Source organism: Mesoplodon mirus (assembly GCF_964341445.2).
Source record: "Mesoplodon mirus genome assembly, chromosome: 20".
NCBI classification, from domain to species: Eukaryota; Metazoa; Chordata; class Mammalia; order Artiodactyla; family Ziphiidae; genus Mesoplodon; species Mesoplodon mirus.
The window spans coordinates 10,712,351-10,735,816 of NC_138996.1; the positions used below are offsets into that span (position 1 = coordinate 10,712,351).

The 23,466-nt window shown below is 35.2% G+C and overlaps 1 protein-coding gene across 1 annotated transcript in view; it reads left to right on the forward strand.

The window, feature by feature from the left end:
• LOC309795869 (disintegrin and metalloproteinase domain-containing protein 2-like) overlaps window positions 1-23,466 on the forward strand; it is a gene marked incomplete at both ends in the record, with an annotated part of 71,830 nt that overhangs the window by 37,713 nt on the left and 10,651 nt on the right. The window contains 5 exons of the mRNA XM_082608682.1: window positions 4,091-4,227; window positions 7,067-7,247; window positions 12,559-12,657; window positions 12,771-12,966; window positions 19,229-19,334. Of these exons, the coding sequence (XP_082464808.1) occupies window positions 4,091-4,227; window positions 7,067-7,247; window positions 12,559-12,657; window positions 12,771-12,966; window positions 19,229-19,334 (719 nt within the window). The remainder of the gene's footprint in view (window positions 1-4,090; window positions 4,228-7,066; window positions 7,248-12,558; window positions 12,658-12,770; window positions 12,967-19,228; window positions 19,335-23,466) is intronic.

Below are 23,466 nucleotides of genomic sequence, written 5' to 3' on the forward strand. Positions count from 1 at the left end.
GAACTTGTCTTCTTAAGAAAACAGTAAAAATATTGGTATGTTTTAGAAAGAAGTAAGGGTATATGAAATGAATGTTGGCCTTAAGAACAAATAAGAAGAAAACTACACCATATAATAGTCTAATGGAAGAAATGTAAGGACAGCCAAGGAAGAAGAAACTTAAAAACAATAATGTAAAATAAAATGAATAGAAAATAATCAAAGGAAATGTTTTAAACATACCCTAATATAATGACAATCATGTAAATGTAAATGAATTAAACTCACCAAGTAAGAGATAGAGTCTCTGATGGATTTTTTAAAAAAATTTAAGTTCAAACATTAGTTCTTTACAAAAAATACATTAATAGGGCAAAGTGAAGGTGAATATAAAATAATAAAATATACTTTGGTTAAATAAGAAGCAAGTAAACATGAGAAAACGGAATTTAGAGTAAAATACACTATAGATAGCAAAAAGGTGTAAACTGTAGATTTATATGTAGAAGTTTTGCAAATATTTTGTTTGATTTATTCCTAGGCATACCAGTAAATACTATATACTGTTTGATGATATTAGTAAATACTATATTTTAAGTATAATTTGAGTTTAAGTATAAAATGAGTTTCTGTTATGTTGAAAAACGAATGTTATACACTGACTTGTATACAATAATATTTCTATATTTACTTCTAGTAGTTTTAGATTTAAATTTTTCTGTGTCCAGCTTTGTCATATGTGAATAAAAACAGTTTTATTCTTTTTTTCCAATATGTATATCTTTTATTTTTTTAAATGTTTTTCTCCTATTGAATTGCCTAGGATCCCAGAACAATTCAAGTTGAACAATGTTTAACTGAATTCATAGTAGACATTTTTGTATCATTCCTGATCTCAAGGAAAAAACTCTCAGTATTGTACTATTAGGTATTATGTTCATTCTGGTTTATCACAGACATTAACGTAATAAGAAAGCTCAATTCTATTTTTAATTTTCTAAACTTTAAAAAATGTATTTTATTTTTTTATCCTGTCGTTATTTTTGAAGGGGAATTAATTCCATTTAAAGTTATATGAATTTTTTTCTAAATGTCCCATTTTCGTAACAGAATTTTTTACTATAGTTATTGATATGCTCATATTGATTTTGTTCTTACTTTATTGAAATGTTTTCTCTTTCGTATAGAATTCAGTTTTCTTTTACAATATTGAAGAGATGTCATGGCATTCCTAATCAAAATCTCAGCAGGCTTTTTGGGGTAAAATTGACAAGCTTATACTAAAATCTTATAAATATAAAAAAAGAAAATAGATAAAGCAGTTTGGAAATTGAGGAAAAGTTGAAGATACAAACTTTTTATAAAAGTATGGTAGTTAAGATATTGCAGCGTAGATAAATCGATTAGGCAATATATCAGGCAGAATATTAGGCAGAATCAGGCAGAATAGTTAAGGATATTAGTATCTAGTGAATTTTGCAGAAAATAAACCTTTAAATCAGTGATCCAATTATCCAACCTAAAATATATGGAAAGATGGAAACAACATTGCCCTAAAACATGTTGAACACAGGTAATAGTGAAGGTAAAAGCAGAAATCGAAGAACGACAGATGATCGGTAGGACAGAGATATTCAAAAAAGATATCAGGCCTTTAAAAAATTAAGAACAAAAATATTTCTGGGGCCTCCCTGGTGGCGCAGTGGTTGAGAGTCCGCCTGCCGATGCAGGGGATACGGGTTCGTGCCCTGGTCTGGGAGGATCCCATATGCCGCGGAGCGGCTGGGCCCGTGAGCCATGGCCGCTGGGCCTGCGCATCCGGAGCCTGTGCTCCGCAACGGGGGAGGCCACAACAGTGAGAGGCCCGCATACCGCAAAAAAAAAAAAAAAAATTTCTGGCAAAACTATTTTTATAAGACAGAGTAGGAATATATTAATAAAATTACAAAAATAATGGAGAACTACTAAAGACATAAATAACATTTAAGAGATGATAGAACAATTTATAACTTAAATAAATTTGAAAACTTAGACAAATAGTATATTGTTAATAGAAGCCCATAATTTACTAAAAGTTATACAAGAAGAACTGGAAATTCAGAATAACACCAAGCTATTAAAAGAATTGATATATTATTTTAAAATCTCACAAGGGGAAAAACAATGCTTTTAGGAACGCATTCTACACAATTTTGAGGGAACCAATTATTTCAATCAGAGTGTCAGAAAGGGAATGTAAAGAAATTCCATCTCAAATACAAAACCATGTCTTTGATCCTTTGATACAAGGAAAGGAGAGACCGGAACATATGCACTAATCAGAAGATAAAGAATAAAAGAGCAGTTGCATATTGGGATTTTATACAAATAACATAAAATTTTTTGGATGTGGTTATTTCCCTCTTACTGCGCTATGAGTGATAATAAGGAACAGAAGAGATGGAGAAAAAGAAGCAATTGTAAAGATATATTGATTGAATGATTGCCAGGCATTTCCTACAATATCCTGAAGACAAGAAAACCTGAATAACTACACTGATAACATAATATTCTCTTATTTATTATATTATTATTTATAATATTATTAAATATTTATAATATTTAAATGTTCAAAATTTATCAGAATCCATCATGTTCTTCCCCATAGAATCAAGCATTCCTCCTCCTCTTCATCTACCTCCCCTTGCCCCCTCCCCCTCCTCCTTCTCTTCTTTTTGTTCTTTTCCCTCCCTCCCTCCTCACTCCCTCTCTCCCCCTCTCTCCTCCACCCCTCTCTCTCTGAAAATGGATGGTACATTCACCTGTGTTATTTTGATAAAGGGACCATTTATCAATGTGTACGCAAGATGTAGGGACTTTGCATTACCTCAGGGCTAGTAATAAAGAAATGTAATTGTCACCCAGCCTTTAGGAAAGGACAATGTCAGTTTATTAGGGTTATACATGGAAGATAGAAACCTCTACTCAACGGTTCAGACAGTCATAGTACCCTGGAAGTGATGGTAATAAATACCCTGCTCTTTTCTCACCCTTTCCTCCCCATTAGACCAAATCAAGGTAAGAGCAGAGGGCAAAGGAACCCTTTGACATAATCCATTGGTGTAGTCCTTCTGAGCTGGAGGGTAGGGTGGAAAGTAATGGAATGTTGATTGCGAGAGGCAAACAGAAGATACCAAAATATACCCCTAGGAACCTATCTTGAAGTATAGTCATCAATGTTATTAGATATATTTGAAGGGATATTGTGATTTGTGGATTTTTCTTAAAAATCGTATGTTTAGTATGGTCTAAGTGTGCTATAATAAGCATCTTACATTTGTTAAAAAGTGATAAAAGCATTTAGTTTTGAAAATAAAGTTGAGGCAACTGTGGAGAGTCAGCATTCTTATCATCAGTCATTATTACCATAATATAAATTAATTCAATGAGCTAATTTATGTTTTTTAAATGCATGAAACAGCATATAAAATATTATCTCCTATAATTAAATTATAAATGAGTACAAACTGTTATAATTGATACTGTGTGTGTATATGTGTGTGTCTTTATTTTTTTTTTTTTTTTTTCTTTTTGCGGTATGCGGGCCTCTCACTGTTGTGGCCTCTCCCGTTGCGGAGCACAGGCTCCGGATGCGCAGGCCCAGCGGCCATGGCTCACGGGCCCAGCCGCTCCGCGGCACATGGGATCCTCCCAGACCGGGGCACGAACCCGTATCCCCTGCATCGGCAGGCGGACTCTCAACCACTGCGCCACCAGGGAGGCCCGTGTGTGTCTTTAAAGACTTTCTTTTATGAGTACAAACATGGTTATAGCTATTGTTATATATGATTAACAAGTTATTGGGACAAATATGTTCTTGGCCTGATGCCACCAAACGAACCATACATTTACATTTTTGTAAAATTTCACACTTCACTTTTCATATTTTCCTTATATTGATAATGGTACCTGTAACATATTAGGCCAACATGGATGGCACTTCTGTGATTAACATATCTGATGTCTCTATTCTATTTTATCATGTGACTATTTTTAATAATTACATTATACTCCAGGTAAATAAATTATCTCCTAAAATGTGACTGTATACATGTATGGTTTTTTTTCCCAGCACCCCAGAACCATAAGTCTGGAATCACTTGCAGTTATTATAGCTCAATTACTGAGCCTTAGTATGGGAATAGCTTATGATGACATCAACAAATGCCATTGCCCAGGAGCTGTCTGTGTAATGAACCCAGAAGCAATGTAAGATGTTTGCTTTTATATGCTTTACATATATAGTTTATATGAAAATAAGTTTGGTATATTTTGTTTATGAAAGTTTATGCTATTAAAATAATTATTAATGGTCGAATATAAACTGTGGCCAATGACCCCAGATCAAACTATGTATTCCAGTGCCCCTGCTGCATATCTCAATATTTCTTGTAATTTAATGTCACACTTGCTTTCTCATGTGACCTACCTCTACATTTATCACTATGTTACTTGTATGATTTTATAATCTAATGCATGATTTGATAAGCCAAATATAGGCTTGTGTTCATTATACAAGAATGATTTATTACAGGAGGCCTTTTGCAGTAGTTATCATGCCTCAAAGGCCTACTGAAGTTTTTGCTATTATCCTCAGTATTTAGAATATGCTATGAGATTTTACAGAATTAGAACCAAATAGTCAGGAGATTTATGGAAACCATTATCCAGTCAATGACTGGACTCAGTCTCTTATACTTTTTATTTATTTTATGTTTTTTTAACTGTAACCCAACAGTACGTTTTATTTAACAGTACATTTAATTTCTTTTATACTATCTCTAATATTTTGCCTTTTTTTCACTTTCCAATTTCTCCCCAAAGCACCTTAATCAACCAAAAAACTTAACCTACAATCTTAATGAGTGTTGAAATTTTTTTCATTAATTTTTAACGTAACTTTGATTCTTGTGTAGATATGAAAAAAATAGAAATTCCACTTAAAAATATAAAATTATGGCCTGTATAAAATTAGTGGAATTATTAATACACATATAGAAACCATTCATCTGTGGAAATGCTTTTTTAAAAAGCTTAGTTTGACAAATTACAATCTTGCAAAAAATGCTTATTAATCATATCTTTAAATGCATTGCATCACTTGAATAGCATCGCATGATTCTAAAATTTTGGACAACACAGACATTTTATTCATCATTTTTTTTTTTTTTTTCTTTTTGTGATATGCGAGCCTCTCACTGTTGTGGCCTCTCCTGTTGCGGAGCACAGGCTCCGGATGCGCAGGCCCAGCGGCCATGGCTCACGGGCCCAGCCGCTCCGCGGCATATGGGATCCTCCCAGACCGGGGCACGAACCCGTATCCCCTGCATCGGCAGGCGGACTCTCAACCACTGCGCCACCAGGGAGGCCCTTTATTCATCATTGAATGGCAAAAAAATGATGTGAAAATCTACTATTTAAAGGAAAATCTGAATAAAGAGGGCATATTTGAAATGGATTCATTGCTTTCTTTAAACTAGTGGGAAACATCTTCTAGAATAATTCATCTTTAATGCCTTTTGACACTATCACATTCAGTGATTTTGCACAGGACGGAGTCCTAATAGGACATATGCCTTTCTGAGGCAGGTGTCCTCAATCTAACCTTAAAATTTGGCTTATTAAATAGCAGTACTTAAGGAGTTTAACATGTTATTTTGTTTCTGTAATCCATAGAAAATACATGGCCCACACTGATTGTTTTTACAAAAGACTGTCATTTTTCTGAGGGCTCACAATCAGTAGTCCATGGTTTATTCAGTCTATGTATCCAGCAAGTCAGACATGCTACCTGATATGTTTCCGAATTTCAACTTTCTTTGACATTTTAATATTTTAATTAGGAACTTTGTTTCTTTAGATAAAGAAGTTGTCGTTATGAAACTGTGCTTTTTTGGCTCATTCGAAGGTAGCAATATATCTGAGCTTTGGAAACAATGACTAAGGAAAACAACGTTTAATAAAATACATTGAGATAGAACAGAGTATAGCTTTTTAAAAAAATTTTAAGTAAAGTGAAAGTAAAAGAGAATGGTAGTTTTCAAATACATCCACAAATTGTTGCTACTTCTCCCTTCAAGAGGTAGAGTTTAATTTCCTTCCTATTGAGTATGGGTTGGATTTGGTGACTCGATTTCATCAAATAGACCATGGTAGAATTGATGGTGTGTGACTTTCAAGATTAGATAATTAAAGAGTTTGCAAATTTCTCTGTACTCTCTGATCAGGTGCCCAGGTTGAAGCTAGGTGCCATATTGTGAGGACAGTTGAGTAACTTTATATAGAGGTCCGTATGGCCAGAAACTGGGGCCTCTTGCCAATAGAATAAAAGGGCAGATAAAAGCACAGCTGTAAACCTTACTTCATATGACTTAAATTTATGGTTTCATTTAAGGCCAGTGGTCTGCTCCTAGCTTTACAAAAGCTAAATGTAAGTATTATACAAGGAAGTCAGGTATCAGAGGCCCTATTATAAAGGAAAAATGGAAGAATAGAGAATGAGAACATCCAGCAAATATGTGCAAGGATTCAAGCTGCAAATAAATTATCTAATTGGATATAATTATGATTGATAATCTCTTCCTAATGACAACATTAATTTCATTATCAGAAAGTGTACCCCTCTATAAACAAGTTCACACAGAGTAAACATATTGCATTGCCTAGTTCTCAATAATATTAAAGTTCTATCAATTTGTCTCCTTTTGTTTTCTGGTATTTAGATGAAATCATCTGAATTGTTGGCAATGTAATAATAAATCTATTATTTATGGTTAATATAATTAAAGAGTATATTCAAACTGGATGCAACCACAAAAAACACCAAAATTGGTAGTTTGTCCAAAAATCTCTAATGTTTTTCATTGTCCTCATGCGAAAAACATTTTCCTGTAATAATCCACCTGACTAGAATTTGAGTCTATTGCCTTACAATTTAGTAATTTTATATTAGCTATATTTATCATTAGATTATAGACTTTTCTTCTGAGGCTAGTCAATTTACGGAAGCAACAGTTACATAAAAATCTGATGTTTGATGTATTTTTAGTCATTCCAGTGGTGTGAAAATCTTTAGTAACTGCAGTATGGAAGATTTTGCGCATTTTATTTCAAACTCAAAGTCCCAGTGTCTTCAAAACCAGCCACGTTTAGATGCAACATACAAAGTGGCAGTTTGCGGTAACGGAAAAGTCGAAGAAGGAGAACAATGTGACTGTGGGAATCAGGAGGTTGGTACTAATTTGGAAGGTTACACACCAGAATTACATTAAAAATTATTAGTTAATTTTTATACCGTCACACTGCCATTTTACCTAATTTATCAAACTTCCTTTTCAAAAAAGACCTTAAGGATGTATATTGGGATTATATTAATGAGTACACTTAAATATTGGTATATGAATTCAGCAGTTTGTAGATTATTCATACTGGTGATTTTCAAGGTCTTAACCCTATAGCTCAGCAGTCCCCAACATTTTTGGCACCAGGGATGGTTTCGTGGAAGACAATTTTTCCACGGACGGGGTCGGGGGTTGGTTCAGGTGGTAATGCTAGCGATGGGGAGTGCTGGGGAGCGGCAGATGAAGCTTTGCTCACTCACCCACTGCTCACCTCTCGTTGTGTGGCCCGGTTCCTAACAGGCCACCGACCGGTACTGGTCCCCTGCTATAGGTGAGTTGACCTAGGTTTATACTTCCCCGCTTGAGCATACACTTCCTTAGTATGTCTTTTTTTTTTTTTTTTTTTTTTTTTTGTGGTACGTGGGCCTCTCACTGTTGTGGCCTCTCCCGTTGCGGAGCACAGGCTCTGGATGCGCAGGCTCAGTGGCCGTGGCTCACGGGCCTAGCCGCTCCACGGCATGTGGGATCTTCCCGGACCGGGGCACGAACCCGTGTCCCCTGCATTGGCAGGCAGACTCTCAACCACTGCGCCACCAGGGAAGCCCAGTATGTCTTTTTTTTTTTTTTAAGTTTTATTTATTTTTTATTGAAGTATAGTTGATCTACAAGGTTGTGTTAATTTCTGCTGTACAGCAAAGTGATTCAGTTTTATATATATGTATGTATATATATACATATATGTTCTTTATTATATTCTTTTCCATTATAGTTTATCACAAGATATTGAATATAGTTCCCTGTGCTATACAATAGGACCTTGTTGTTCATCTGTTCTCTACGTAATAGTTTGCATCAACTAACCCCAAACTCCTAATTCATCCCTCCCCACCCCCCTTGGCAACCACAAGTCTGTTCTCTATTCTGTGAGTCTCTTTCAGTTTCATAGATAGGTTCATTTGTGCCATATTTCAGATTCCACATATAAGTGATATCATATGGTATCTGTCTTTCTCTTTCTGACTTAACTTCACTTGGTATGATAATCTCTAGGTCCATTCATGTTGCTGCAAATGGCATTATTTCATTCTTTTTATGGCTGAGTAATATTCCATTATATATATATACAACATCGTCTTTATCCATTCACCTGTAGATGGACATTTAGGTTGTTTCCATGTCTTGGCTACCGTGACTAGTGCTGCCATGAACATAGGGGTGCATATATCTTTTTGAATTATAGTTTTGTCCAGGGCTTCCCTGGTGGTGCAGTGGCTGAGAGTCCACCTGCCGACACAGGGGACGCGGGTTCGTGCCCCGGTCCGGGAGGATCCCACATGCCACAGAGCGGCTGGGCCCGTGAGCCATGGCCGCTGAGCCTGTGCGTCCAGAGCCTGTGCTCCGCAACGGGAGAGACCACAACAGTGAGAAGCCCGCATACCACAAAAAAAAAAAAAAAAAAAAAAAAAAAAAAAATATATATATATATATATATATATATATATATATATATATATGGTTTTGTCCAGATATGTGCTCAGGAGTGGGATTGCTGGTTCATATGGCAACTTTATTTTCAGTTTTTAGAGGAACCTCCATGCTGTTTTCCATAGTGGCTTCACCAGTTTACATTCCTACCAACAGTGTAGGAGGGTCCCCTTTCTCCACACCCTCTCCAGCATTTGTTATTTATAGACTTCTTAATAATGGCCGTTCAGACCAGTGTGAAGTGATACCTCATTGTAGTTTTGATTTGCATTTCTCTAAAAATTAATGATGTTGAGCATCTTTTCATGTGTCTATTGGCCATCTGTATGTCTTCTTTGGGGACATGTCTGTTTAGGTCTTCTGCCCATTTTTCCATTGGGTTGTTTTTTTGTTGTTGTTGGGTTATATAAGCAGTTTGTATATTTTGGAAATTAAGCCCTTGTCAGTTGCATCATTTGCAAATATTTTCTCTGAGTCCATTGGTTGTCTTTTCATTTAGTTTATGGTTTCCTTTGCTGTACAAAAGCTTGAAAGTTTGATTAGGTCCCTTTTGTTTATTTTTGATTTTATTTCTATTACCTTCTATGATTTATGTCAGAGAATATTTTGCCTATATTCTCTTCTAGGAGTTTTATGGTGTCATGTCTTATATTTAAGTCTTTAAGCCATTTTGAATTTACTTTTGTGTATGGTGTGGGGAAATGGCCCAACTTCATTGATTTACATGTGGCTGTCCAGCTTTCCCAACACCACTTGCCAAAGAGACTTTCTTTTCTCCATTGTATATTCTTGACTCCTTTGTCAAAGATTAATTGACCATAGGTATGTAGGTTTATTTCTGGTTTCTCTATACTTTTCCATTGATCCATATGTCTGTTTTTGTGCCAGTACCACACTGTAGCTTTGTAATATTGTCTGAAGTCTAGGAGGGTTATACCTCCTGCTTTGTTCTTTTTCCTCAGGATTGCTTTGGCAATTCTGAGTCTTTTATGGTTCCTTATAAATTTTAGGATTATTTGTTCTAGTTCTGTGAAAAATGTCATGTGTAATTTGATAGAGAGGGCATTAAATCTGTAGATTGCTTTGGGCAGTATGGCCATTTTAACAATATTAATTCTTCCAAGAGCATGGGATATCCTTCCATTTCTTTGAATTATCTTCAGTGTCCTTTATTAATATTTTATAGTTCTTAGCATATAAGTCTTTCACCTCCTTGGTCGGGTTTATTCCTAAGTTTTTTTTTGGGGGGGGGATGCTATCTTAAAACAGATTTTTTTTTAATTCCCTTTCTGATATTTCATTATTGGTGTAAAGAAATGCAACCGATTTCTCTATGTTAATTTTATATCCTGCTACCTAGCTGAATTCATTTATCAGTTCTCATAGTTTTATGTGGAGTCTTTAGGGTTTCCAATATATAGTATCACAACCCACTCATATCAATGGACAGATCTTCTAGACAGAAAATCAATAAGGCAACAGAGAGCCTAAATGGTACAATAGAACAGTAAGACTTAACTGATATTTTCAGGACATTACATCCAAAGAAAACCAGAATACACATTCTTTTCAAGTGCACCTGGAACATTCTCTAGGACTGACCACATCTAGGGCACAAAAGAAGCCTCAGGGCTTCCCTGGTGGCGCAGTGGTTGGGAGTCCGCCTGCCGGTGCCGGGGACACGGGTTCGTGCCCTGGTCCGGGAGGATCCCACATGCCGCGGAGCGGCTGGGCCCGTGAGCCATGGCCGCTGAGCCTGCGCGTCCGGAGCCTGTGCTCCGCAGCGGGAGAGGCCACGGCAGTGAGAGGCCCGCGTACCACAAAAACAAATAAATTAAAAAAAAAAAAAAAAAAGAAGCCTCAACAAATTTAAGAGCATAAAAATTATTTAAAGTATCTTTTCTGACCACAATGGCATGAAACTAGAAATCAACCACAGAAAAGGAAATGAGAAAAAAACAATTACATGGAGACTAAGCAACATGCTACTCAAAAACAATGGGTTAATGATGAAATCAAAGAAGAAGTTAAAAAATACCTTGAGGGCTTCCCTGGTGGCGCAGTGGTTGAGAGTCTGCCTGCCGATGCAGGGAACACAGGTTCGTGCCCCGGTCTGGGAAGATCCCACATGCCGCGGAGGGGCTGGGCCCGTGAGCCATGGCCGCTGAGCCTCCGCGTCCGGAGCCTGTGCTCTGCAACGGGAAAGGCCACAGCAGTGAGAGGCCTGCGTACTGCAAAAAAACAAAAAACAAAAAACAAAAAACCTTGAGACAAATGACAATGAAAACACAAACATACAAAATCCATGGGATGCAACAAACGCAGTTTTTAGGAGGAAATTCAGAGCTATACAGGCCTTCCTCAAAAAACAAGAAAAATATCAAATTAACAATGTAACCTACCACCTAAAGGAATTAGAAAAAGAAGAACAAACAAAACCTAAAGTCAGCAGAAGGAAGGAAATAATAAAGATCAGAGAGGAAATAAATAAAATAGAGATTTAAAAATAGAAAAAATCAATAAAATTAAGAGCTGGTTCTTTGAAAGAGTAAACAAAATTGACAAACCTCTGGCCAGGCTCACCAATAAGAAAATTGAGAGGACCCATATAAACAAAATAAGAAATGAAAAAGGAGAAATAACAACCAATAGTTCAGAAATACCAAAAAAAAAATAGGAGAGTTGAATTATGAACAATTATATGCAAATAAATTCAACAACCTAGAAGAAATGGACAACTTTCTAGAAACATACAGCCCACTAAAATTGAATCAAGAAGAAATAGATAATTTGAACAGACCAATCACTAGAAGTGAAATAGAATCTGTAATTTAAAAAACTCCCTACAAACAAAAGTCCAGGACCAGATGGCTTCACAGGCAAATTCTACCAAACATACAAAGAAGAACTTACACTGATCCTTCTCAAACTCTTCCAAAAGATTGAAGAGGAGGGAACATTCCCAAAGTCATGCTATGAAGCCACCATCATCCTGATACCAAAACCAGAAAAAGACACTACCAAACAAGAAAATTACAGGCCAATATCTTTGATGAATATAAATGTAAAAATTCTCAACAAAATACTAGCAAACAAAATCCAACAACACATAAAAGACTGCATACACCACGACCAAGTTGGATTCATCCCAGGTTCACAAGGATGGTTCAACATACGCAGATCAATTAATGTGATATACCACATCAACAAAAGAAAAGAGAAAAATCATATGATCATCTCAATAGATGCAGAAAATGCATTTGATAAAATTCAGTATTGATTCATGATTAAAAACTCTTACCAAAGTGGGTATAGGGGATCCTTACTAGTTATCTATAGGTCCTTATTAGTTATCTATTTTATAGATAGTAATGTGCATGTGTCAATCCCAATCTTCCAGTTTATCCCTCCCCCCGACCCCCGCAAATAAACTTATGGTTATCGATGTCTTGGCTTTGCTGGACTCCGGGACTTCAGAAAATCCTACTACGAATATAGTCAAACCTACTGATATAAAGAGCACTGGGTTTAGCACATTAGGTGACCAATAAGTGTTAAATAAATGAATGAATAAGTGGTTTTATTTTTTTCTGTTTGCCAACATTTAAGTTCAGCATCAGTCTGTATGTTATATAATATGTTGTCCTCATTCAAATATCTACTTAATGTAAATAAAAGTTGGAACATACTTCGGAGCGTTTGATCTGCCTTTCAGGCTTGTGCAGCTCTGCCAGACTCATGCTGTAACCAAGCCACATGTACACTCAGTGTTGGGTCAGCTTGCGCTGCTGGACCGTGCTGTGATGCTTGTGCTGTAAGAGCCTTTTAAACATTCTGTATTACCTACATTAGTAATGTCGTCATTTTTCATAATATTTAACTGTTCACATTCTGCTTTACTCAATATCATGTACTTCACCCCACCAGTTTATAGCAAAAGGACACGTGTGTAGGGTTTCCGCTGATGAATGTGATCTCTCTGAATATTGCAATGGTACATCTGCAGCATGTCAAGAAGATCTTTATGTTCAGGATGGGCATCCATGTGCAGAGACTCAATGGATCTGTGTGAACGGAAAATGTATGAATGGGACAAAACAATGTTCGGAAATATTTGGTGAAGGTATTTATCATAATTTGATTTTCTGTGTATGTATTCTTCTGGAAACTGACTAACATACGTATCTTTATGTATATTAGAAAAGACAAAGGATATTATGAAATAAAGCTATTAATATGTCAAAAATATATTAACCTCTAGAGGTATAAAAATAGAAAAAGATAGTATCACCAGGAAAAAAAAAACTGAAACAAAACTCAATCATTCCAATAAAAGACAGCACTCAGAGAAATTAAGGATTGGTGTAAGTCTAGTATTTGTTTTATAATCTAAGATAAATAGAAGAAGAATAATATAATAATTAAAAACTAATAAAGGGGAGAAAAACAAAATCAATTAACATATTTGATTAACCCAAAAGAAGGCAAGAACAGAGTAAATAAAAGAACATAGGATATGAAAATAAATAGTAATATGTATTGATATTTACATATTTAGCAATTACACTAAATATAAAACCTGTGTTAAATATTCAGTTTAGGGAAAGGATGTAGCAAGAAGTGATGATGCAACTACAAGAAAATGACTAGAAAAATCAAGGTGTATTGCATTGATGATATTTTTAAAGGCTTTAGAGTACAGTGAAACCAAAGACAACTAATTTAAATCTCCACAGGAGAGAAACTTTGCCTACCTTAGGGAACAACTGACAGCCATTTATGTTCCTAGGGACATATGCAGACTCTGAAAGTTGAAGATGAAGCTTGGCTTAGCTAGAGATCTTCAAGAAAAAAGAAAGATAAAATAGAAAAGTTTTAGCAGTTGGAATTGAAGGGGAGGGGCTGTCAAAACCATAGGCTATTTTTCCATAAGGTGTCCGCATCTTTGGAACTTAAAAGCTGCTCAGAAACGTGGTCAATTTAATAGATTAAAAAAAAAATTACAAGGCATTACGAATTTTCTTGCAGTCACAAGATGATCAAAGACCAAATAGTAGAGGAATTTTGCCTTTAAAAAAAATCTTAGTCTTCCTCCAGAACCTTTTGCTACATTTTGAAGTGCCTGTGTTGGTAGGCTAGGGAGCTATGCTGAGACTAAAGGCATATATTTATCCCTGGCAAACTTTCAGTGAAGAGAAGATAAATGTTTGCAAGGCTCTCAGTTAGTAGGGTACAAGGGTCACACCCAAGATAACAAGGTGAATCCAGAATAAAACTGTACATCAGCCTTGGTCTGTATAATTGCCTGACTGGACTTAGGTGATCACTGCCTTGCCCAATCTGCCTAACTGTTCCAACCATCATATAGTTGGCTCATGTCTTATAATACATTCTGTCAATCTCTTCTTTTTGATTGAAGTGTTTAATCTATTCATGTAAGTGAGGTAGTATTTCCATCTGCTATTTTGCTATGTGTTTTCAATATATCTTATACTTTACCCTCTATTCCTCAATAACCTCTTTATTTGTATTGAACAGATATTTTCTAGTGTAATAGTTTAATCTCTTTGTGGTTTCTTTTACTATATATATTTAGTTATTTCTGAGTGGTTTGCTTGGGTGTTACAATTACTATCTTCAGACATTCAATTAATACTAACTTCATATCAAAAGTAATCAAAAAGCATATATATACCTCTGTTTTCCCATCCCTTGTTCTATTTCTGTCAGACATCTTACATCTTTATGTAAGCCTAATGAAAATGTTTTATAATAATTGTTTTTATGCAATTATCTTTTAAATTCTATAGAAAAGAGTCCATACAATAGATATGTTTATACTATCTATTATATTTTCTTTTACTTTATTTGATAGTTTACTATATTAGCATTGTGTTACTTCATCTAGATCCTGGTTACCTCCTAGTGTCCTTTGATTTCAGCCTTAAGGATGCACTTTAGTAGGTCTTGCTGGAGAGGTTTGCTAAAGATGAGTTCTCTCTGACTGTGTTTATCTTGGAATGCTATCATTTCTCCCTTAATTTTTTGAGGAGAGTTTAGCCAAATATAGAATTCTTAGTCTTTTCCTTTCAAAACTCTATAGATATCAGCCTACAGTCACCTGGCCTCCTTGTCCTTAATGAAGAGTGGAATCAATTTGACCATGATCTGTGGATCTCTTTAAGATTATTCCATGTGGAGTTTTTAAAGAAATCTTCTTGTAAAAATATAGATATAGGTATACGTTAAATTTGAAAAGCTTTCAGTCATTATTTCTTAAAATACTTCACTGCCATTTTCTGCTTTTTCCTCAGTTTTGGAATCCCTATATGCCAATATTTCATATGCTTGATGTTGTCCCACTGGTCCATGAAACTATTTTCATCATTTGATTTTCTTTCTTTCCTCCTACTAGATAATCTCCATTGACCTATCTTCAGGTCAATAAAACCTGCCAGATTAAATCTACTGATTTTTAAATTTCTGTAGTTAAGTTTTTCATTTTAGTTAATACAGTTTTCAACTTCAGAATTTATATTTGGTTCCCTTTTTTATTTAAAAGTCTATATTAGTATTTCCCATTTAGTTTTTAAGAGATGGTTTCCCCTAGTGAGTTGAACATATTTGTAACTTGAACATATTTGTAATAGCTAACTTAAGTCTTTGTCTCCTGGATTCAAAATTGGGGATCTCTGAGGACATTTTCTGTTGGCTTTTTTTTTTTTCTGGGTATGTAGCGTAATTTCATTTTTTTGCATATAGTGTAAATTTTTTTAAAAAAACTAGAAATTTTAGACAATATATTTTAATAATTTTGATTCAGATTTCTCTAAGGTTGTTGTTGTTGTTTGTCATACTGCTTATTTGTTTAGTGACTTTCCTGGACTAATTTTTCAGGTTCTATATTCTGTGCTGTGTGCATCCACTGAGTTCTGATAGTTCCACTGATATTTTTTTTTTCTCCCAAGTTCTTGTTTTTATTTTTAAGCCAGGCTTCCTAGGGATAACTCCAAATTAGTACAATTTAGTGCCAAGCCAATAACCGATCAGATACCCTCCAATGCCTTGACTCTTTATTTTCTACCCTATGCCAAGGATAGCTTCAAGCTTCAGGCAGTTTGCAAAACCGCCATAGCTTTCACTTCTTGCTTGTTCAGGACCTAAATATAATCCAGAGAAGAGTGACTGGGGACTTCTCTTCCTCAGGATTGCTCTTGGCGTGTGTACATCTTTTTAGATCCAGTTATGTGTTAAGCTTTTCAACATTCCTTATGATCATCTAGTTCTCCAAGGTTTCCTTTTAAATTCCCAGCAGGCTCTCGTTTGCCTCAACTGCTGTACTGTTGCTGTCATATTGCTATTATTTCAGTAATTCCCTGGGTGTAAGGCTCTTTTTCCCACTGAGCTGAGCTCTAACTCAAACCAAATAACAAAATCACCCTGGGAACAGAGATTTTTCTAGGTAAGTGAAAGTTTGGAAAATTTTCAGACTGTGCTCTGGTGATTTTAACAAAGCTCAAAATAGGTCAGATCTCTTCATTAGCTGTAAGGCTGCTGGCTTTTGGCTTCCATGCCACTGAGGAAAGATGAAAATATCCCCAAATTAATACAGCACTGAGCCCTCTGTCTTAACAACTGTATCAGCCAGGATTCCACCAGAGAAACAGAATCTTCCCCCGCACCCTGTTTATTTTATCTTTATGCACCCAAATCAGATGCCATCCCCTCAGGCCAGAGCTTCAGGACAAGCAAAGAGGTCTCTCTCACAGCGAGACTAATCCTGCATTTTAGCCTGCTGTCTGTGCTGTGACCTGGGGCTAAAAACTTCTCATTGTTAGCAGCCCAGGGGACCCAGGAATGCAAACCCCCCCTGGCCACTAGAGCCAGGTGATCTAGGGGTGTCCCTGGGAAGCACCACACATAAAAACCAGAGCACAGGATGCATGTAAAGGCTCCCCTCTGGGAAATACTGGCACTCTGGAGGGCGGCAGGGTGAGAACATGAAGTTAGCACTCACCCACCAACGTCTCTGTGAAGGGTTGGGGCCGGTCCTTAGACATGGGTTTCATGAGAAGCCGGCCCCTCAGGCCTCAGCTACTAAGATAAGCTGACAGGCCTCACGCAGAAAGACTGCGCTCCTCTGACTGCTGCCTTTTGCTCTGCCCTGGGTGTGGTAGCCAGTTAAGAACTCCTTCTCCTGTAGTTATAGTCTTGTAGGACCCTTGAGCATAAACCGCACATCAGAACCATTTCACAGTTCTCTATAGCCTTGTGGGTCTCGTGGACATGAGTGCCTGTTGGTTATCAAAGCTGGATGTTTTAGGGGCTCATCGTTCTGGTGCAGGTCTTAAAAGTTGTGGTGCCTGATGTGAGATCCAAACACTTGACCCCTCAAGGAGGAGCTCCACGTTTTGAGTTCCCTCCCAACTGTGGATTGCCATTGCCAGGATGGGTTTACAGCAAGATTGTGTCTCAGCCTTGCCTACCTGCTTCAGTGTGGCTTTCCTCTTGTTTGCTCAGTGTGAAGTGGTCACTCCACCAGTTTTTAGGTTTTCTTCAATGGAAATTGTTCCATATGTAGCTGTAGATTTGGTGTATCTGTGGGAAGTTGTGAGTTCGGGATCTTTCTACTTTGCCATCTTGAATTGGAACCTCTATTTCCATCAGCATTTTAAAGAGGTTACTCCGTTGTCATATGGCTTTCATATTTCTGAAGAAAAATCTGTCATATTGTGTCTCTTTTCTCTTTGAGCCATGAAGATATTTTTTGGTCTTTTGTTTTTAGCAGTCTTCATATTATATGTTTGAATGTGTGTTTGTGTGGATGTGCGTGCATGTAATTCTGCTTAGTGTTCCTGAGTGTCTTGGAACTGTGGTGTAAATACGGTATTATTATACAGATTTTTAACTTTCAATTTATATTTATATTTAACTGTCTCTCCATAATTATTTCAATTTATTTATTTTTGATACATTGCCTTCTTGAAGATTTATATCCTTTGTAATTAATTTTAGTATATATGTACCATGGTTCTCCTACTCAGTTATACGTAGATGTCTCTATTTTATATCTTTTCTTGAATATTTTACATAAAGACATATTCCTAGTTAAAATTTTTTTCACTGTCTTCATCTTCAGTTTTTGACTTACAGAAACTGTGTCTTCATTCTAAATGCTTCTCTCATAGAGACACTGCATCTTATATAGATACATCCATCTTTTTCTTCTGTTAAGTAAATGAAGGAAGAGACTAATCACTTTAATTAAATCAGAAACCAGTAATTGTTCACGTTTAGTTAGAGTTTTGATTAGGTTCAGTCTATATCTAGTTCACTCTTGCTTCTAGGGCATAACTCTCCAGGGCTTTCAACTGAGAGATCGTATATTTACTGAGACTCCTGCCCCTGGCAGGTATGTAATCACAATGCAGAAACTGCAGAAAAATATGCTCTGCTTTCTGGAAGTCACCTCTTTATATTTTAATCTCCTTCTCTTCACATGTTGAGAAGCAGGAAAATGTCTTAAGAGGAGACTGTACTATATGTTGAGGCCCCCTGATTCTCTAATTTTATCACTATAGTCGTAAAAGATCCTCCAACTTCGGCCTTATTTATGTCCAATGGCCTGCTTCCCTAGCTAAGCTTATGATTTTGATTTCTCACACGTAGCTGTGGTTCCAAATGACCTCTGGGATGAACATCAACTGCTTATTTACAGTTTACTACTGGCCTCTAAGACTTTCAACTGAGATCCTGATGGGTCCACAGGGGCTCCTCTTACGTTGTGTCATTTTTCTTCACAGTTAAATCTCCCTATCAAAAGTTTTTGGCTCAGTCTTCCCATTAGAGTAGAATTAATTGAGTCATGATAAATAAACTGCTCTTTAAGTAGACTGAATCTTATGAGAATTAAACACATAATGTGTGTAGATTGAATAGTAAATATGAAAATAAATCAGTTGTGACTCCAAGAATTTTTGGTCTGGGGAAATTAGGATAAAAAAATAAGATTATTTTAATAATCTTATTTGTCTTGAAAACACATTTATATGAAAACACTATTGACCAATAAGTCAATTATTTGTTTAAAAAAAGTTTCTTATATACTTATATATTTCTAGACTTACTAACAATTAGAAGATAAACTGCATACTGTAGTTAATCCTAAGGTATCTGTTTGGAGAGTAGACAAGATGCTTTCAATAGTTAAATATTTCATGGAAGTAGTTTTTTTGTGATTTTAAAACTAGGTTTTATTTTCAATTTTGTGTTACGCTCTTATTCTGTGCAATATTGTAAACAATCTCAGAATTTTAAGTGTACTTATTAATTATTTTAAATTAATGTAAGTTCAGTATGACTAACCACAAATTTTTATTTTTCAGGTTCAGGTTTTGGTACTCAAGAGTGTTTTGATCAACTTAATTCTAAGACTGATCCATCTGGGAACTGTGGCTCAACTGCTTCAGGGTACACACAGTGTAATCCTAAGTATGTTCTAGGAAATCTGTCTGAGAAACTTTATTTATTGCTTTATATTTGAAAATACCATGAGATAATTTACTTTACATGTAAGTGAAATGTCACTTGATCATGAAGTAAGACTATATTTAATCAAATTATAAATGTCTCAAGTACAGAACGTCTGTACTTATCTTTCTCACACATCCAAACTATCCCTTGTACCATCCCACAGAGCATTTAATTTACATAAAGGTACATTAATTACCCATTAGTTAGAAGGACTGATCAGTTTTATTTTGCATGCTGTCACTTTAATTTTACAAAGGATGATCATTCTTCATAGTGATCTAATAAAAATGCATGAATTTTTACTATCCAGGAAGTAAAGCAATGTGTTTAAGAACATATACTCTACAGGCAGACATCTTGGTTTCAAATACTAATCCCAGTACTTACCTACTTGTGTGACTTTGGACATGTGCCTCACTTTTCTGATATGTAAAATATGCATATCAATTTCACTAACATCATTGATTGGGCTTGTGCCAGTGTGGAATTTAGATACTCTATGAAAAGCACTTAGAATGGGACTGACATATATGAGGGTTAATTGTTAACTACTATGATTATTATATATACTAGATTATTATTAGATTATTAATTATTATTAATTAATTAATTATTATTATTATTATTATTATGATTATTATATATACTAGATTATTATTATTATATATACTAGAACTAGAATGCTACTGTTACCGTAATATTTTACTTTGATACTATTTCAAACTTGGTTTGATAGCAAAAATAAAAATTCTGTAAAAAAATTTCTTGTTTGCATGAATAGCAAAGAGACTTCCCATATAGCCTTTACTCAGTGGTTTACATTTTGCCCATTTGCTTTATCCTTCTGTTTTTCTAACTCTCCTCTCCTTTCCTCCCTTCAAAACGATTTTCCTAAACGATTTGAATGTGAATTGGTTACTATGTTTCACTATCCTTAGACAAATCATTGTGTTTTCTTGAGAACAAAGCTTCTTTTTTTAATGGCTCTACTGTAGCTGTCAACCACAGTTCTCAATAAAACTTCATTCATTATCTCAATAAAGTATTTATAGGTCTGTTTTCTTGAGAACAAATCTTTTTTTTTTTTAATGGCTCTACTGTAGCTGTCAACCACAGTTCTCAATAAAACTTCATTCATTATCTCAATAAAGTATTTATAGGTCTGTTTTCTTGAGAACAAATCTTTTTTTTTTTAATGGCTCTACTGTAGCTGTCAACTACAGTTCTCAATAAAACTTCATTCATTATCTCAATAAAGTATTTATAGGTCTTTTTTCTTGTTCAGGAGCAAATCCAGAGTCATGAGTTTGTTAAACTTTAATCTAGAACATTCTTTTTGTCTCCATTTCTTTTCCTGTTTTTTTTTTTAAATACTACAGGCCAATTATTTTGTAATATTTTCCTCAAATAGGATTTTTTTGATATTTTTCATCATTAGATTCATGTCATAAATTTTGGCAAGCTTACCACTGAAGTGGTGTTGTACCATCAAGTGCAATTTTTAAAAGGTACATGCCATTTTCTCTCAATGTTGGATATTTTAAGTTAAATTATTTGGTAAAGTTAGTTTTCTTTAGGTCTCTATTGTAAAGTTACTCTTCTCCTTTGTGTTTAATGTGTAATATGGGGAGAGTTAATATTGAGACCATGGACATATTCTGTTCTTCTTCAAACCTTCACCCACTAGTATTAAGGTTCATTGATGATTTTCTAACTCCATTATTGCCTCCCCCTTTAAGCTAGAAATGTACTGTAGAAAGAAGTGTTCTTTTTATTTATTTATTTATGTTTGTGTATTTATTTATGTCAGTTCAGACTCAGCAATTGTTATTTGACTCAATAGTATAGAATATGTTACTATCATTTATTTTAACACTTACTTTTTCAAATTGTCTCAATTTTGGCTAGTGAGAGTTTCTTTTAGCTGGCCACAATGTTCTTTTCAAAAGTCTGTATGACATTTTAAAAACTTACACATTTTTCCAGCACAAAAAAAGATGTTCTAGGCCCCTGTTATATTTTTCCTACCTTTGTTCTGGATTCAGCTGTTTCTCTAAGTAGCCCAGATTCCTTTTAGTAGAGAAGAGTATTTAGTAAACATCTGAGAACCAGGTGTGCTTATTTCTGCCGTTTTCCATTATCTCTAAGTCTTCTCAGACAACAAAGCTAGAACATACAAGTATCACATTTATTTCTATATCCACGTATTATATCTCTGTTTTTAAAACGTGAACTTATAGTGATAATTTTATTTCCAATCAGACACCACAAATATATACAAAATACATCTTACATTCATAAGTTGCTTTTTCATATGCTCAAGCCCAGAAGCACAAAAGTTTGTTTCATAACTGCTAAAGCATATACTGATTAAAGGAAGCTCTCTATCTGTTATGATTATATTTTCTTTTAAATCATTGATCTTTTTATATTAGCTGCTATAAAGTGCTTCTCTGCTAATTGCAATATCTGGGTCATTTGGATATTGATACCTAGTGCTTTATTTGCACCTATATCACATTTTAACTTTTTTGGCATGTATAGCAATTTTTTGACTTTATATTGGATACTATGAGTAATACATAATGGAAACTTTGCATACATTTATGATTTTCTGTATAAGTACTTACAAACATTATATTAGTTTCAGAGGTAGAACATAGTACTCCAATATTTTTTATAGATTACACACCATACAAAGTTATTATAAAATACTGACTATATTCCCTATGCTGTATGTTATATCCCTTTGGCTTATTTATTTTGCCATTGGTAGTTTGTACCTCTTAATCCCTTTCACCCATTTTGTGCTTTCCATACACCTCTCCCTTCTGGTAACCACTAGTTTGTTCTCTGTATCTGTGAGTCTGTTTCTGTTTTGTTATATTTGTTTGTTTGTTTTATTTTTAGATTCCACATATAAGTAAAAACATACAATATTTGTTTTTCTCTGTCTGATTTATTTCACGAAGCATGAAGCAATATACTATCCAGGTCCATCCATGTTCTTGCAAACGGCAACATTTCATTTTTATTTGTGGCTGAGTGATACTCTATTACATATATAATATACAAATAATATAAATATATCTCACATCTTTATCCATTCATCCAATGCTGGGTTCTTAGGTTGCTTCCATATCTTAGCTATTTTAAATAATACTGCTATGAACATTGGGGTACATATATCTCTTTGAAGTAGTGTTTTCATTTTCTTCAGATAAATATCTAGGAGTGGAATTGTTGGATTTTATGGTAGTTCTACTTTAATTTTTTTTTTTTTTTTAGGAAAGTCCATACTGTTTTCCATTTTTCTGTACCAATTTACATTCATACCGACAGTTTACTACAGTTTCCCCACATCTGACCAACGCTTGTTTTTTTGTTTTTTTGGTCTCTTTGATAATAGCCATTCTGACAGGTGTGAGATGATATCTCATTGCGGTTTTGATTTGCATTTACCTCATGATTAGTGATGTTTATTATGTTTTCATGTACCTGTTGGCCATCTGTATGCCTTTGGGAAAATGTCTATTCAGGTCCTATGCCTATATTTTAATTGATTTTGGGAGGTTGTTTTTTATTGAGTTGTATCAGTTCTTTATATATTTTGGATATTAACCCCTTTACAAATATCTTCTTCCCATTCAGTAGGTTGCCTTTTTTGTTTGTTTGTTTTGCGGTACACGGGCCTCTCCCGTTACGGAGCACAGGCTCCGGACGCGCAGGCTCAGCGGCCATGGCTCACGGGCCCAGCCGCTCCGTGGCATGTGGGATCTTCCTGGACCAGGGCACGAACCCGTGTCCCCTGCATCGGCAGGCGGACTCTCAACCACTGCGCCACCAGGGAAGCCCTCTAATATGTAATCTTTTTGTCTGGTTTCTTTTATGTTTTTGAGATTCATCCATTTTGTAGCCTATATCAGTAGTTTGTAGCTTCTTATTACTGGGTAATATTATATGGTGTGGATATAACCATTTTAAAATTATGTACCAGTTAATGGGCATTTAGAATGTTTCTAGTTTAAGGCCATTAAGAACAATGTTGCTGTGGATGTAAGCTATTATATAGAGAATGGATAAACAACAA